Below are 16,735 nucleotides of genomic sequence, written 5' to 3' on the forward strand. Positions count from 1 at the left end.
TCCAGGTCAAGCCAAGATAAAGCAAATAGGTAAGAACATACTCTATCGCTTTTATGACTGTTTCTATGGTGTATCTTTTCATGCCTAGCTTAAATCCCACACCAGCTGAACAGAAACTTTTCTCTCTTCTGAAGTCCTCAACATTAGCTTTTTTAAATACTCATTTTCTGCTAACTAGGGGCTGCTGTCAACCCTCGATTTTTAATTGATTATTATGTGAATGTGTTTTATCTCCATGGATGAATCATAAGAGCCATAAGATACTTGAGGTTAGGAAATATATATATATATATATATATATATATATATATATATATATATATACATATATATATATATATATACATATATATATATATATATATAGAGAGAGAGAGAGAGAGAGAGAGAGAGAATATACCACCTTATATCATTTGTATCTACCTATCTAGCTAGCTATCTATCCATCCATCCATCCATCCATATATACACCTTAGTCTATTCAAGCTGCTATAACAGAATACCACAGACTGGGTGGCTTATAAACAACAGAAATTCATTTCTCACTACTCTGGAGGATGGAAAATCAAAGCTCAAGGCACTGGCAGATTTGGTTTCCAGTGAGGACTTGCTTCCTGGTTCACAGATGTCTGTTTTCTCACTGTGTCCTCACATGGTGAAATTCTCTGGGGTCTCTTTTATAAGGGCACTAATCCCATTCATGAGGGTTTCACCCTCATAATCTAATCACCTTCCAAAGGTCCCACCTCCAAATACCATCACAATGGGGAACAGGTTTCCACATCAATTTCGCAGGAACACATTCAGTCTCTATCTGTATTGCTAACTCTATCTATCTCTATCACCTATACCTATTTTTTTGGTATCAGGAACATTGCCTTATACAGTACCTGCCCAGAATGTAGATTCAGGGTGGAGTATGGAGGTAATAAATATTTTTGAGGAACTGAATATCCCTGCTGCAAATTTTACAGTCTCTTTTTTTTCACATATATGCTAAATTTCAAATACTTAAAAGACAAATTAATGTGTTTTAACATCCTCCAGTATGATTAAATTCGGTGATTCACAAAATGCAATCTTCTAGTTATTACCATGTTGAATCCTCACATCACCTTAGAGGGAATAAAAATTAAAATACAACCAAGGCCAGTAATGTTTAATCAGTAAACCTGAATGTTAGTATCTATTTAGAGTTTTGTATTCCAAAGAAACTAAATCATATACAATATATAAGGTTCTAGAAATTACCCCCAAAATCCTTTTTCAATATGTAATATTATATCAAATTTATATTCAAATAATCACTTCTGTTGCTGTACAGCAGGCATTAATCCAGCCAACACAAAAGTCTTTAGCAAGGAAAAATGTCATATTTTGCTGTAGCCGTAGCCTGAAAAGAATAAATATACCATAAGGATGTCATTTGCTAAAGTGTTAAGAGTCACAGGTATTTTCTCTTTAATTTTATGTAGCTCTAGTCAATTTCACAGCCTGAAGCTATACTGAACAGGGAAATTGGAAAACTGCAGAATAGATTTGCAGAAATGAATTCCTATTTTCTTTTACACTTTCTTCATCACAGTTGCTATCATTCTTGTGTTGTGTGGTATTATTATCAACAGGAGCCTGGGCTCAGCTGATAATTGCTAAAGTCGTTCTCTTAAAGTGGAGGCAGAAAAAAACCAAGGCAACTGTGCATTTTTCTCATTTTCCAAATTCGCTGCTTTCATAACCCTTCATCTTTTTAGAATTTAAATGTGAAGACTTTTCTACTCTCAAACAACCATGGTTATAGCAATCTTCTTTGCCTTTGCTTCCTAGGTAAGAAACATTAAAATAATAAAGCTCTAAATGTCTACTTTGAACTAAATATAGGTCCTTCAACTATTCTGGTTTGCTTTTTCAATTTTCATCCTTACTAAAATTTACTTTAAACTGGAACTATTTGAGAAGATTGCTTCAGAGGACAATATAGTACTTAATACATAAAGAAGAAAACTGGTTTACTCTTGCTGCTGCCTTTCTAGATTAGCAGTGAGTTCTTACTAAATTTCAAATTAGAACTATTTGAAAACAAGCCGTAGTCTTTGGCTGTTTAGTATCAACCCTGAAATAAAATCTCCTTTGTATTCTTATAAATCATTGAGAATGAATATTGTGGGACCATTGGCTCAATTTTCACATCTTCTCACTTATTCTGTATTTTTAAAAAGTGTATTTGTAATGATGATGGAATCTTTACCATGTAATGTCATTTGCCCAGTAGAATGGAGTCTATTTACAGTGTCATATAAATGGCACCCTTGTAATTATAAATCTTCATTTTTCCCCTATTTATATTTAAATTGGCTTTTGTTCTTTGTATTCTGCCCACCTCCAAATTCAGAAATTCTTGGGGATCAAAGAATCAGAAAACTTAAAAAAAAAAACTAGATTGCCAAGTCTATTGTTAATTAGGTGAGAGTTAAATGAAAAAGAAAATTGGCCAAATTTCTTAAGTCTTAGACAGGTGGCCACCAAAAACAAAACACAAACAATAAAACCCCTATTTTAACAGGTTTGAAAAGGTTGCCAGGTAAAATATAGAACCCCCAATTAAATTTGATTCAAATAACAAGTGATATTTTACTCTAAGTATGTCACTAGTATTGTGTGTCCTGTGTTTTTATTTGCTAAAATCTGGCAACCATAAGGATTGATGCCATTGTTTTTTTCTTAATACCATGAATATTGTGAGTGAAACTCCCAATATTTCCATAAGGTAGAAAGCAACAGTGTTTGGCTCATAAAAAATGGAAATTTAAAGTTCTGAGTAACAAAAGTTAAATCAATTTCATCCATGCAGAACTGTGCAGATAGGGTTTTCATAACATGAATTTATAAGTGCATATCAATGTCCACATATCCCAGCCCCGAGGAAACACCAATTCTTGTTAACTTGCACAGAATTATAATACTTGGAGATCTAAATTATTCAGCAGACCTAGTGGACAGAATTGGATTGTTTTTCACCATTCTCTCTGTTTCACAATCACAAATCCCAAGATCCTTCATCAGGAAATTCAGTTGTTTGATCTTTTCAGGGTTAGAAAAGCTATGCTCATTGGCTAACTATATCTCTACTAAAAATTCCTTCCTATTCACTGATAAGACTTCCTTACATTTCAAACATTTAGAAATAGCATTTCCAATGTTAGCTCATTTGTGTCTTACATTTATTTTTAAAATATTAAGTACCTATAATGTGCCAGCCACCCTGTTACATGCTGCAAACACGAGACAAGCAAATCAAAACATGTCAACAGTAAAATTTCTCCTTTCTTTCGAAAGGCTTGCAGCATATGAGGCTGATAGAATAGGAATTATTATTCACACACTACAGGTGAGGGAGCTAAGTGTCCAAGAATTAAAGGGTCTTATCTAAGGGTCTTATCCACATTAAGAAGTAAAGAGCCAGGGATTCAATAATTGTCCCTGGCTCCAGACTCAGGGCACTTTCCAGTATTTCGTCAATGGAGATCCCAGTCTACTTAGTATCTTAACCGCTCCATTTACCAGGAGCAAAAAGGAAAGCGTCTGAATCCCTTTATGATGTTCTTGTACTCTTAAAAGTGGAACAGGTGTTCCCTGGGTGCTCGAGAAAAGCAAGGCATTGAGTGGGAGTTAAAGATCCTGAGCAGCCGTTGTAACCAGACCAAGTTAATCTGTGGCAACCGGAGCACTCGGCCAAGGCGATGCTATTTCAATTGGGTGTCACAGGTGATTCATCAGAGATGGCTTGCTTTTCGGCCTCCTGATATTTTTCTTCGGGGTGGGGTGTCAGATTTCCTTCGTATTTTTGGACAACAGCCTTCTTGTCCATTTCCAAATTTTTCTGGTTTCACAGCCCTCACGCGGACCCCCGCTTTCATACTGGAAGCTAGTCATTGGCAGGAGATTTAGGAAACGAAGAACAAGGTGGAAAAAAAAAAAAAAAGATCCGGGGGCCTGGAGAGAGGCCTAAAATGGGGAAATTTGCACTTCAAGAGCTTCCCCTACCCCAGCCTCTCAGAATGACAGCTCTCCTCAGCCAGAAGACTACCTCTCCCTGCAGGCACTGCGCGCTCCACAGACACAGGCTGGCGGGCTCCCTGCGCTCCGCCTCCGCCCGGACCGGCCAATAGGAATCCCCGGCTTGGGCCTCCGCCCTACCCGGACCACGCGGGAGCGGGGGCAATAAAACTACATTTCCCGACGCACCTATGCGCTCCTCGTGGCCAATCGGCGCCCGGAGTTCGGAGCTTAGGGGCGGAGCCGGATGCATAGGCCACCCCATTGGCTAGGGACGGCTTAGAAGAGCCGGAACCCGGGAGAGAGAGAAGCGAAATGACATTTCCTCTTTAAATAGCTGGAGCCCGGGCCCCGTCGAGAAATGGCCGCGTCGGCAGGTGGGTCGTGTGGTGGCTTGGGAGGTGTGGAGGGGAGGTGGGCCGGGGACGAGGCTCAGGCTGCGAGCTGAGGCGGTGGCGATGAAGAGCCGGAGAGAAGGATGGAGAGGTGGACAGGGATGAGGGGAGGGAGGATGAATGGCGTGGAGGGAGGTGGGCGGTCCGGCCGGACAGGGATGGGGAGGCCGGGTACCCGCCGCCGCTCCGACCTGTTCGCAAGGCGGTTGAGGGGGCACTGGCGGCCGCCATCCATCGAGCTTCCCTCGTGAGGCTCCTGCCCTTCGCTCTCAGCTGGGACGTTCTGGCTGTCGGCGGAGTCGCCGCAGACACCTCGCCTGTTCTGCCCGCACGGTCCCTCTGCGAGCACGGGGTTTCGGGCTCGCCGGGCTCCCAGAGGAGCAGGCTGGTGTGTGAACTTGCATCGCAGCTCGCTCTTTCCCAGATCCTACCTCGCGGTCCCATTGGGGGTGTCTGTGTACATATATGCATTTCTGTAGCGGGGAAAAAACAAGCCAAGCGAAGAAACAAACAACTCCCCGCCCCATCCCACACACACCAAGAAAAAAAAAAAAAAAAAAAAAAACCCAAACCAAAAAACAAAAAATAAACCCGCGATACCGAAACTGGCTCCGAACTTCTTGTGGTTGTACGATTTTTCTCCTCCTAGATTTAAGTAAGTCTTCCCCAACACCGAATGGGATTCCATCTTCAGACACAGCCAACGATGCCATGGACCCCTTCCATGCTTGCAGTATTCTAAAGCAACTCAAAACAATGTACGATGAAGGACAGCTGACAGACATTGTAGTGGAAGTGGATCACGGGAAAACATTTTCCTGTCATAGAAACGTTCTTGCTGCAATCAGCCCTTACTTCAGGTATGATGATGGTGGAAACCTCTATTGATATCCTCACCAAGTTCCTTTTCTCCCTCAGTATTGCCCACTTGATTTTTATTACTGAGATGCAGGAATGAGATGAAACCAATGCATTTGTTTCCTGAGAATAAATAACAGGCCCTATTTTATTAAGCGCTCCCCCACCCCTTTTTTTATTTGACAGATTCTTCTAGAATTCAGGTGGTTGGTTTTTAAGTTAGTGAACATGTTTTTGTTGGTATGTTTCAGAAAATCTAAAATTGCACTGCCCAATATGGCAGCCACTAGCCCCATGTGGCTATTTAAACTTCACTTACCTAAAATTAAATAAAATTAAAAATTCACTTCCTCACATACACTAACCACATTTAAAGTGCTCAGGAGCCACATGTAGGTAGTGGCTGCCACATTGTACAGCCCAGATACAGAACCTTTCCATCACTGAAAGTTTTATTGGACAGTGCTAATATGAAATTTGTTCCAAAAATTTATCCAGGATTTCTTTCGTGCACATTAACTCTTTTAGAGTTTAAAACAAATTACCCACTTAATGGATTGTTTTAATGCCCTGGGGATAAGAGCAGTGAAATGAAAATGAATGAAATATAGTTTCTATGTGTCTTAGGCCCCAGACTAGTGATTATTTCTTAAGATTTCCAGAAGTATTTTTAAGCTAAGTTTTCATTTTCATTTATATTCATCTTTATACATCATAAAAATTTGTAAAGTAAAATTTCAAAACTTGGGTCTAAAAAATAATTTCGTACTCTAAGATCAGTGATAAAGGCAATTTCCTGTTTGAGTTTAACTTCTTTTGTTTCAAGTGCTCACTTTAAGCCTTTCTGTATTCAAAAATGGTGCATGAAATGACTGTGAAATAATTTTCTCAACCTTTATAGGGCATATAGCAGTGTAGTGTTCCAGACAGTAGTTTCTGGTTCCTCTTTCTCAGAATACTGTGTTAAATATAGTCACTTCAGTTTGCTGCTTGTGATGTAACCATTTAGACTTGCCTAGGGTAGGTCATTGGACTATTAAGTATTAACCATAACGAGGCAGTGAGCTGGAAAGAAAAAAGAAGAAACTGGTATACACAGAAGGTATGAAGTTGGGCCTCTAATGGAAAATGCTGGTGAGATTCATTTATCTAGGCTATCCATTAGATATGGTTAGGTCATCTATGTGTTTAAATATTTGTCACAATTACTGCTTATCAAGCTCTGGGCAAGGGTCACTCTACATACATTACTTTATGTAATCTTTACAATCCTGTCTCTACATAGTTGTTATTCCCATTTTACGTGTGAAAAAACTGAGACTCAAGGAGGTTAAGTGACCTGCCTAAATCATCTATCTAACTAGTAAGTGGCAGAGGCTGGGTTTGATTCCAGAGCCAGGCTTCTTAGTCACTGTATGACTTTTAAGGAACAAGGGTGGGTTCTCTTTAAAGTTTAATATACAGAAGTGTTCATTGTATATTAGATTTGAATAGTAAAAAGAAATAAAGTGAACATGTCTATATCTCACTGTAATTCTATATTCTGGCTTATATCATTTAACTATCATACTTACTTAAAATTAGTTTTGAAGACCTGACAAATCACTTGGAAAGAAGTATGCTACAGTAGATTTTCTTAATTTCCAAGCAGTTAAGGAAATGCTTGAAAAACTTTCTAAGCGTAAGATATGTGAATTCAAATGAAGATATTTGGCTAGAAGACTTAAGGATTAGGTTCTTCTCTCTTGCTAGAGCTGTTTGTACAGAACTTTCTTGGTACCATTGTTGCTCCTTATGTGAGTTGTAGAAAGTCATACTTAATCGTTTCTAAGTCTTGCATCACTGGTGGAAGAATTAGAATAGCTTGAAATCTGGCATGGCTGTTTCCTGCTCCCAGTGACTTGTCAGAAGTAAAATTCATATGATTAATAGAAACTTTTTGCTGCTCAGGGTTTTGTGTGGGGAAGTACTCCCACTTCATATCGAGTTTACATAAAGAACCTATTAGAACAGAGGAGAACTTGAGTGTCACGCTGCTCCTGTGTGTGAGACCAGCTTATTCAAGTCAGTAGTAGCTCCCATGATAAAGGGCTATGTGGTAATGTTCTCCTTTGGGAGTTAATCTTTGCCTGATGAAGGGCTTTATTTTTCGTTTTAATTGGGAGCTGTATAACTCAGTTTTTCAGCACCTGAATTGAAAACCAGCTCATACAATGGTACATCTAGTTTCTAGTCATTTAAGAAAAAAAAGTCTGCATGATACTAAACTTAAAATTTACATAGTAGAAGTAAAAATAGGACTCAAAGGACGGTTAGCCCAGGCAACAAGCTGGGTCCAGGTACCCTTGTCTACCTCCAATATTCCATATTGCATTTTTGAATTAATTTCATGTTTTTGATGAAAACTTTAAAAGCGACCGGAAATCTTCCCATTCAAGGATACTTTTTTCATAACATCACACTTAAAAATAAAATAGGAGGGGTCTGGATCTGAATAATGAAGTTTATCAGCAGCGTTAGGTCGGTGTCTTCAACAGACATCTATTAAGCATCCTAGGGCACACAGTCCTTTTCTCTAGAGGATTTTAAAAGACCTTTTGATTTTATTTGTTTATTTAATTTTAAGAACAGCCTAGAAAGAAACCTTAAAGGAGGGAAAAGAAAGGCAAATGATGTTTATAAATGACTAGCACTTTAAATAAAGAGCCAGGCTTTTGGCTACTTAATGTTTTGGCCAAGAAAGTACCATAAATGCACAGATAATTTAAAAGAAAAAAAAGAAAAGAAAAAAGCTTGGTCTCAAAGACAAAAGTTTGGAATTTTGAAAACCATTATCTTCTCCAAAGAATCAGTTAATTCTTAAACTCTCTTTAGAAGTAGGTATTATATTAACCCTACTGTAATCTTTATTTATATACAAATATAAATAGGTAAAAATATGGTAACTTTGAGTCAAGCAAAGGTTTTCAGACTATCCAAGGATAAGTGAATTGATGTTATTTATGTTCTTTATAATCATTAAGGAAGCATTCAAAGGATAATTATTTTAAAAACAAGTAGGTAGAAAATATGAACTTCTGAAGAGCATCTTGTTTTTCTAAGTTGAAATTTTTAAAGATATGTTTTGAGCACAGGTTGCCTTGTAAATTTCCACTGGGTCATGAGAAGTTTTATTAGACAGTCTCTATATGCTAATGTGTCACATTGACACTCTATGGGTATTATTAAACTTTCTGACTGACCTGGTGATTGAAGATCTCAAGTCCCTAAGGCATCTTGACCAGAAGCCTCGATTGGGCTCCAAGGGAAATAGGATGTCCTGGAATATTCCATGCCACCTTCTGGTGTACTTCAATTAGGTATACTCTCCTTTTCTCAGAGTTGGCACAAAGTGGACTGACTAGTCCTGAGAATAGGGTTTTTTAAATTAGCCAGACTAAATTCTTCTGCTAGATGATCAACTTTTATCCGCTTTCCTGATATTTAGGATATCGGGAAACACATTAGGAAATATTTTACAGTTTCAAAATGTTATCTTTGTGGTAACTTTGTTTTTAAAAATTTGCCACAATAATTTTTATTTATAACACACATAAATTCACCACTCTTTCCTTCCTAGATCCATGTTCACTAGCGGCCTTACAGAAAGCACTCAAAAAGAAGTTCGAATCGTCGGTGTTGAAGCTGAGTCGATGGACTTAGTGTTGAACTATGCCTATACCTCCAGAGTTGTTCTGACAGAGGCCAATGTTCAAGCCTTGTTCACTGCAGCTAGCATCTTCCAGATTCCCTCCATCCAAGACCAATGTGCTAAGTACATGATCAGTCATTTGGACCCACAGAATTCTATTGGAGTCTTCATCTTTGCTGATCATTATGGTCATCAGGAACTCGGAGATCGATCTAAAGAATACATTCGTAAAAAGTTCCTGTGTGTCACCAAAGAACAAGAGTTTCTTCAGTTGACGAAAGACCAACTGATAAGTATCCTAGACAGTGACGATTTAAACGTAGACCGGGAAGAGCATGTTTATGAGAGCATTGTAAGGTGGTTTGAACATGAACAGAATGAAAGAGAAGTGCACCTTCCAGAAATTTTTGCCAAATGCATACGTTTTCCTCTGATGGAAGACACCTTTATAGAGAAAATTCCACCTCAGTTTGCACAGGCTATAGCCAAAAGCTATGTGGAAAAGGGACCATCCAGTACCAACGGCTGTACACAGAGACTTGGAATGACTGCATCGGAAATGATCATATGTTTTGATGCTGCCCACAAACACTCAGGAAAGAAGCAAACAGTGCCTTGTCTAGATATATTCACAGGAAGAGTGTTCAAACTATGCAAACCACCAAATGATCTAAGAGAAGTTGGGATTCTCGTATCACCAGATAATGATATTTACATAGCAGGAGGGTACAGGCCAAGCAGTAGTGAGGTATCCATCGACCACAAGGCAGAAAATGATTTCTGGATGTATGACCATTCCACTAATAGGTGGCTATCCAAACCGTCCTTGCTTCGAGCCAGAATAGGCTGCAAACTGGTGTATTGCTGTGGTAAGATGTATGCAATCGGAGGGCGAGTTTATGAAGGCGATGGGAGAAACTCACTAAAATCTGTGGAGTGCTACGACAGCAGAGAGAACTGCTGGATGACCGTTTGTGCCATGCCTGTTGCTATGGAGTTTCATAATGCTGTGGAGTACAAAGAGAAGATCTATGTTTTACAGGGTAGGTGCCTAAGTGATTTAGTTCTTCATGAAAGAGTAACAGGTCAAATTGTGGTTCACCCACTCATAGTAAAACATAAGTTGTTCCTGTTCATTGAGGAATGCCTCTGGCTTTCTTATCATAAACTATTTGTTGGAACCGTCTGTTCTTTAAAGGACCAGTAAAGAAAATAAACTTTTCAGTCAGAAAAGGCAGGTTCCTAAGATGATCTGTGTTTTATGTTCTTACTGTGTTTTGACATCATGTGGAATAAGTATTTTTGAAAATATTTTTTCATAAATAATAGTTCAGGATTTGGGAAAAACTCTTTCAGAGCCATTTTTAAGACTTCAAACAAGAAAGCAAGTTTGATACATGACTTTTTTGCTCTTCAGTAATATATAATCAAGAAATGTAGCACCTACTTTTCTTATGGAACTTACTGGATTAGTTTAAAAGAGAAAAAAGAACAGAGCATCAACTGCAGTTGTACTATTCAGTTGCCAAAGAATTTTGTATAAGCCTTACGATCGCAAAGGTTATGAAACTTAATTACAAAGAGTTTTCAATTACAGTCTTCAAGATTTTAATTTCACTGCAGTTGATGTTGTCATCCATAACATTGTTTTCAGTTTTTTTTCACTGAAAAACTTTGAGATGTCTCCTTTTTCTTACTGTTAACATTATGAGAGGGACGATAATATACTTAGCTTAAAAATTTTTGTTTAAACGATTGAAGACTAGTACCCTGGCAAAGATGATCTAGTAGAAGTAGAAAGAGGAACTTAGTAAGAGCAAATAAGATATTTGATTCAAGGTTCTGATTTGTGCTAACTAATGTTTTCCTTGTGTTTGGATTCTTATCTTAGTTGCTTGAATGCTGAATGCAGTGTTGACAGTACCGACATCCTTATTCTTCTTTTGTGTTTCTTAAGTGCTTATATATAAATGTTTTCCTTACACTGACTACTCTACTCAAATAAAACAAGGAAAAGGGGGCAACTTCTGTGTAGACATACGTGATTTTTTAGGTCTTTTCCCATTCTGTTTTTTTTTTTTTTTTTTAATATTCTTTGCTCTAATCCTTTATCTGACTTAAAATTTCCTAGAAATGCCTAAACCCATTTGTTTAAACTTCAATGTAAAGTTAATTCTCCAGAGGGAGTAGTACTCTCTAGTGCCTTATTTTAGTTGACTAGAAGCATGGACATGATTTAGGTTTGTTGGTCTTGCCAAAAAATGGAGTACCTGAATGGATGTAAAATCTATCAAGTGTGGTTGAATAGGTTATATCATCCAATATGATGAAGCTCTCTCTTTATATATTTTGGTTTTACTGGCTAACCAGTTAGTTGATAGAGATAGAATTAATTAGATGACTCCCAAAGGGAATGTAAGGGTTGTGTATTAATGTAAATACTAAGGCAAAGTAACAATGAATTAATAGAATTTCAGGGCTGGAATGAACATTGTTTAATCTGAGATCGTATTTTATAAAAGAGAAATCTGAGGCACTGAGGGTTTTCTTAATTGCCCACCACTGGTTTTAATTTACTAAGAAGACTTTGGATTTAAAAAATCAACTTTTAAAATGTATTATCTTTCCTTTTTATAAGAAATGTGTAGAGAGGTAGTACATGGTAGAAAGTGTTAATTCCTGTCTTTATTAAGAATCCTGTTATATGTTAGTCAATAAGCATATGTAATATGCAGGCAAAAGCTAGGACTTTAACAAGCTATTTTGTGAAAAATTGAAATTACAGCATCACTTTTATTAAGTAGGCAGTTATATTTGTTGATAGGAGTTAACCTAGTTCAAAACAGTTTTCAAGGGGAAGCTCAATCTAGAAGTAGGTACTTATAATCTAAACAAAGCCTCTTTATATAAATAAACTTGACATGAATAGTCAGAAGCTTATGCTCTACTGTCAGTGGCTATTGGAGTATCATTTAATCTGTTCATAAAGGATTCAGATTTTCATATCAAGGATTTTATACAAATGTTATAATTACCAAGCTCTTGTAAATCTTCACTAGTTTAATTCTTTTAGACATTTGTGTATTGGCAGTCTGACTCAGCACACCCTTTCATTGTCAAAATAGAATTGAAACTGACTCATAGTCAATTCCCATAAATAATGTGCGTGTTTTCTATCATCTTAAGCTCATGTTTTCTCCTCTTGAGTATTTGTCTTTGCATTACACCAGTGCTAAAGTAAACACATTAGTGGCCCATAGACACAAATCTGAACAATTCTATGTACTATCTTCTAATTAAATAATTAGCACTTAAATTTATAGTGGCTTACTCATGATTGAAGCTATATACATATTTTCATCTTACTGGTTAACCATTAGTAATAATGCTTTTTTTTTTAGAGCTGGCTTAAAATAAATTTTCTGAAATACCCAATTGGATAGAGTAAATGAAACCAAGCTCTTAACTGTTATACTGCCCTCAAGCCAAACTAATGCCTCATACTTCCCCATTTTGAACACCCCAATTCAGGTTCACTCTAATATTATGTTATGTTGTGCATGGAATGAAGATGTTTTAAGCTACCATAATATTTAATGTATCTATGGAGATTATAAAAGAAATATTTTAGAAAATAAAATATTTGGAAAATTATACCTTTGGGTCTTCAGCATACAACCAAAAAGAGACATGTAAATGTACATATTATTGTTTTTTCCTTTTTTTTCCCTTTTTCTTTCTTTAGGAGAATTTTTCCTCTTCTATGAGCCTCAGAAAGACTACTGGGGTTTCTTAACCCCCATGACTGTGCCTAGAATCCAGGGCTTAGCAGCTGTATACAAGAACTCTATCTACTACATAGCTGGAACCTGTGGAAATCATCAGCGGATGTTTACTGTAGAAGCCTATGATATTGAGCTCAATAAATGGACTCGTAAGAAGGACTTTCCTTGTGATGAGTCCATAAACCCATACCTTAAACTGGTACTTTTCCAGAATAAACTCCATTTATTTGTTCGAGCTACTCAAGTGACCGTTGAAGAACATGTCTTCAGAACCAGCAGAAAAAATTCCCTTTACCAATATGATGACATCACTGACCAATGGATGAAAGTGTATGAGACCCCAGATCGGCTCTGGGACCTTGGCCGGCATTTTGAATGTGCTGTTGCTAAACTCTATCCTCAGTGTCTTCAGAAAGTACTTTAATGAATGGCAGGCCTTAGTGAGCTCACTGGCACCTTGTGCTCGAGGAAACTTAGTCTTTCAATGATACAAGAAGTGCTGTCAGTATTTAAGAAAGCTGAGAGAGTTTATACACGGAGATGGGTGCTCTTAAAGATGAGTGTAGGGAGGGATTTCTTTTCATCCTTGTGATGTTTTCATTTCAGTAAGCAAAAGGTAACAAAGTGCAATTATCAGCATTTTTTTTTTCTGGTATAAACATAATCACATCATTCTAGAATTGTGTGATGAATAGTCACTGAGATACCAGATGAATCGACAACTATGCACTCTTAGAAGAGTGGTTAGGGTATTATGGGTTAGAGACATCCAAAATAGTTTGATGTGACTTTTTATTTTAAATACGGGTAAAAATCTGAGGCAATATCACTAGGACTTTAGCTGTGACCTCTCTACCACAGAGACGCACTAACTTAGATCCTCATTCTGAATATATGTATATTTGTGTACTGTTTTCAAGTGTACTGGATTTCAATGTGTTCTGTTATTAGAGTAGATTGAAGGAAAAACAGATCAGTCTCAGAAAGAGCTTTTAGTTTGATTGTTTTATATTTCCCATGTTGCTTTAAGTTAAGCTAAGGTTTTAAAGTAGCAGTTTTCTGTTGACAATTTTTTCAAGTGCTAACACTGTCTCATTTTTTTAAATACTGAAAAGGGCTCAAAATCACAGGTGGCTGGTGCTAGTATAAGTTAATTCATGTGTATAGTTAGGTAGATTTAAATTGTCTGAGCCTATGCTTACCTTTCAAACTGGTATGTTAGTTTCATGGCCATAGTCCTTTACCTGTTGAACTCTTGTGATTTCACAGGGTTCTCTACTAGCATGATGGCAAGGTATGGCCAGTCATTGGTCTAACTGGATTCAATCTTAGAATAGTGAAAAGAATATTATACTCATTTTGCACTAACATGGGCCATTTTGTCGCCTAACCCCCTTTCCTATCCTCTACCTGTCCATTCAGTATCAGTACAATGAAAGGTAACTTATTTCTCTTCTGCACAGAGCGTAATGTGAAGTTTTACTCCTATTTTTAAAATTCTGTTTTCCAGAAACGTAAAACTCCTGCAGTAGTCTCATTTAATGGCTTTTACATTACCTATAACAAATAAAACCTCATTTTTTTTTAATTTTTGCACTTAACAGTTATGAATAATTTTGCATTGAAAACCTTGTTCTAGCTGAAGGTGACTGAGGAGGAAAAGAGTGAGTGAATAGAACCATAGCATTATAGGTACTAAATAGTTTTTCATATTTAACTGATGAATTTCTAACAGTTAGCTAGAAATATTAACAGAGGACAAATCAACTCATGTGTTATACATAAGGCAGTTATTTGGATCAGTAACTTATTTTTTACTCTGCCTGGAATAATTAATAAAGGATATAAGTATAGCCCAGAGTCTGTCCTTAACTGGAACATTTTGATTCTGTTAAAACAAACTGGCATGGTTTGTATTAAAAACTCTTGCACAAATGGTAATGTGATACTGTGAAACAAATTTAAAACGTTGCCTCTTTGCATCACATACCTCGTTTTTCAGAAACTTTCCAAACTGCTTGTCATAGCCCTCTACAAGTAGGGAACGTTTCCTGAAGCCGAATTTAAAGTGGACAGCATTTAGAGAATTCACATTTTAAAATCTAGTCTTGGGAAGCTGGATACGTGCTGTCTTCTTGCTGGCCCTGGTAGTGTGTCTATAATCTCCTTATCGACTTTGTCAACTAATCACCTATGTTTTTTCTCCCCATTTTTTCTTTGTCTTCCTGCTGGTTTGGGGCTATTTCTGTGAGCATTTTGAAGCATCTTTACTGTGCTGCATTGCAAAGGGAGGAAAAAAACAAAGCTAAGTTTTACAAGAGATGTTCATGTAATTTATTTTTGAAAGCTTTGTTGCATATCTAAGACTTCCTGCCGCTTTTTGACAATCTCCTGTATTTATTTAGAAGAACGTGTTACTTGAAACCATGACATTAGAATACTGAGTTAATTTACAATGTGCCGTGTGATGCGTAGGAGTACAATGTACTGTGGTTAATTCTGCAGTCGATTTATTCTATTGATCTGCACAACAGTTGATCCTTTTGCTATATTGAGGGTGTGGTCTAAGTATAGTGTGTCAAAGCCAAGGTTTAGAATTTGCTACGGAAGTAGAATATATTGAATTTTGTATGAAGAACTATTTGTTTAAATTATATAGCTGGGATATTTTGCCACTTTTCAAATGATTTCAGAAGAGGTCCTAGAAAACTAAGATTAGTAATATGCGTGGGTCTTTGTTTAGATATTTAAGGTACATTTGCATAGTATGATGAGAATATAAGTAAAAGGCACAATGGGTACTACCGAATTAAAATATGGGGTGACAGATGCCAGTCCCACTTGACCTTTGTTTTTGCATTTGAAGAAAGTATGTAGCACTTTCCTATATATTTTTTACACACTGAAAACTGGACATGGTATAACTATGTTATAGGAAAGTAGAAATTGTATTCTTTATTTTCCATCTTTGTTTTCTGTTATCCTACAAAGTTGATGCTTAAGCATCAAGCTGGTTTCATTGGTGCATGAGAAAAAGTGGACGTGACCTGCAAGGAATCAGATTCCCTACGTGAAGCAGTTTAAAATGGCATTAAATGTTCAGTGCTCAGGTATGTAGTAAGTACTGTAGTCCTTTGGGGGCAAACGTGTAGATATTTTTAAACATTTTGCCGTAATTGCACAATTTTTTGCATTTTTATCTGATGGCATTGTTTCTTATAATAAAACCTTTTCTGACTGAAAACTTCCATTGTCGTAAATTGACCTCTGACTAGTGAGTTTTGCAGAATTAAAACTGGGTGAAAATCCTGAAATACCTTATATCAGGAATAGAAGGAGATTTTATTCTATCAAATGCCTGGTCTGCGGTACAAAATGAACTAGTTAACGTCACCTTATATAATGCTCTTGAAATTCTAAAGCAAGCTCACTCATATCGGTAGCTCCTTTGTTGAGTTGGTTCTGCCCACAACTCTTGGTATCCCACTCCTCTCTCTCACGATTCATGTCTAATCCATCAGAAAATCCTGTTGCCTCTTCCTTCAAAATACACCTAGACTCTGACCACATACCACTTGCACCGCTATCACCCTAGTCTAAACTAGCCTACCCTGTCTGCCTTAATGCTGTGCCACTGAACTGGTCTCCTTTCAGTCACCGTGGACCCTTTGTAATCTATTCTGTCCTCCACACGGTAGCCAGAGTGATCCTATTAAAACGTAAGTCAGGTTACATTCTTCTGCTCAGATCCCTGCAGTGGCTTCCCATTTCCTTCCATATGAGAGCCTTACCCCTTCCTTCCACCGTCAATCTAAACCACACTGCTCGGACCGCACTGCCGTTCCACCCGCTCACTCCATTCCAACCACGCTGACTGCTGTTCCTCAGACACACCGAGCCCCTCCGACATCAGGGCCTTTGCTCTTGCCGTGTCTTTTGCCAAGGAAGCCCTG

At 37.5% G+C, this 16,735-nt stretch overlaps 1 protein-coding gene across 1 annotated transcript; it reads left to right on the forward strand.

Annotated features, from left to right (window-relative positions):
- Positions 1–4,362: 4,362 nt before the first annotated feature.
- Positions 4,363–16,026, forward strand: KBTBD8 (kelch repeat and BTB domain containing 8). The gene is made up of 4 exons (XM_036867700.1): positions 4,363–4,430; positions 5,098–5,308; positions 8,926–10,040; positions 12,743–16,026. Exons 1-4 carry the CDS (start codon positions 4,415–4,417, stop codon positions 13,204–13,206), a joined length of 1,806 nt encoding a protein of 601 aa, XP_036723595.1. The 5' UTR covers positions 4,363–4,414; the 3' UTR covers positions 13,207–16,026.
- The last annotated feature ends 709 nt before the right edge of the window (positions 16,027–16,735 follow it).

This window comes from Balaenoptera musculus, chromosome 11 (assembly GCF_009873245.2).
Source record: "Balaenoptera musculus isolate JJ_BM4_2016_0621 chromosome 11, mBalMus1.pri.v3, whole genome shotgun sequence".
In the NCBI taxonomy this organism is placed as follows: Eukaryota; Metazoa; Chordata; class Mammalia; order Artiodactyla; family Balaenopteridae; genus Balaenoptera; species Balaenoptera musculus.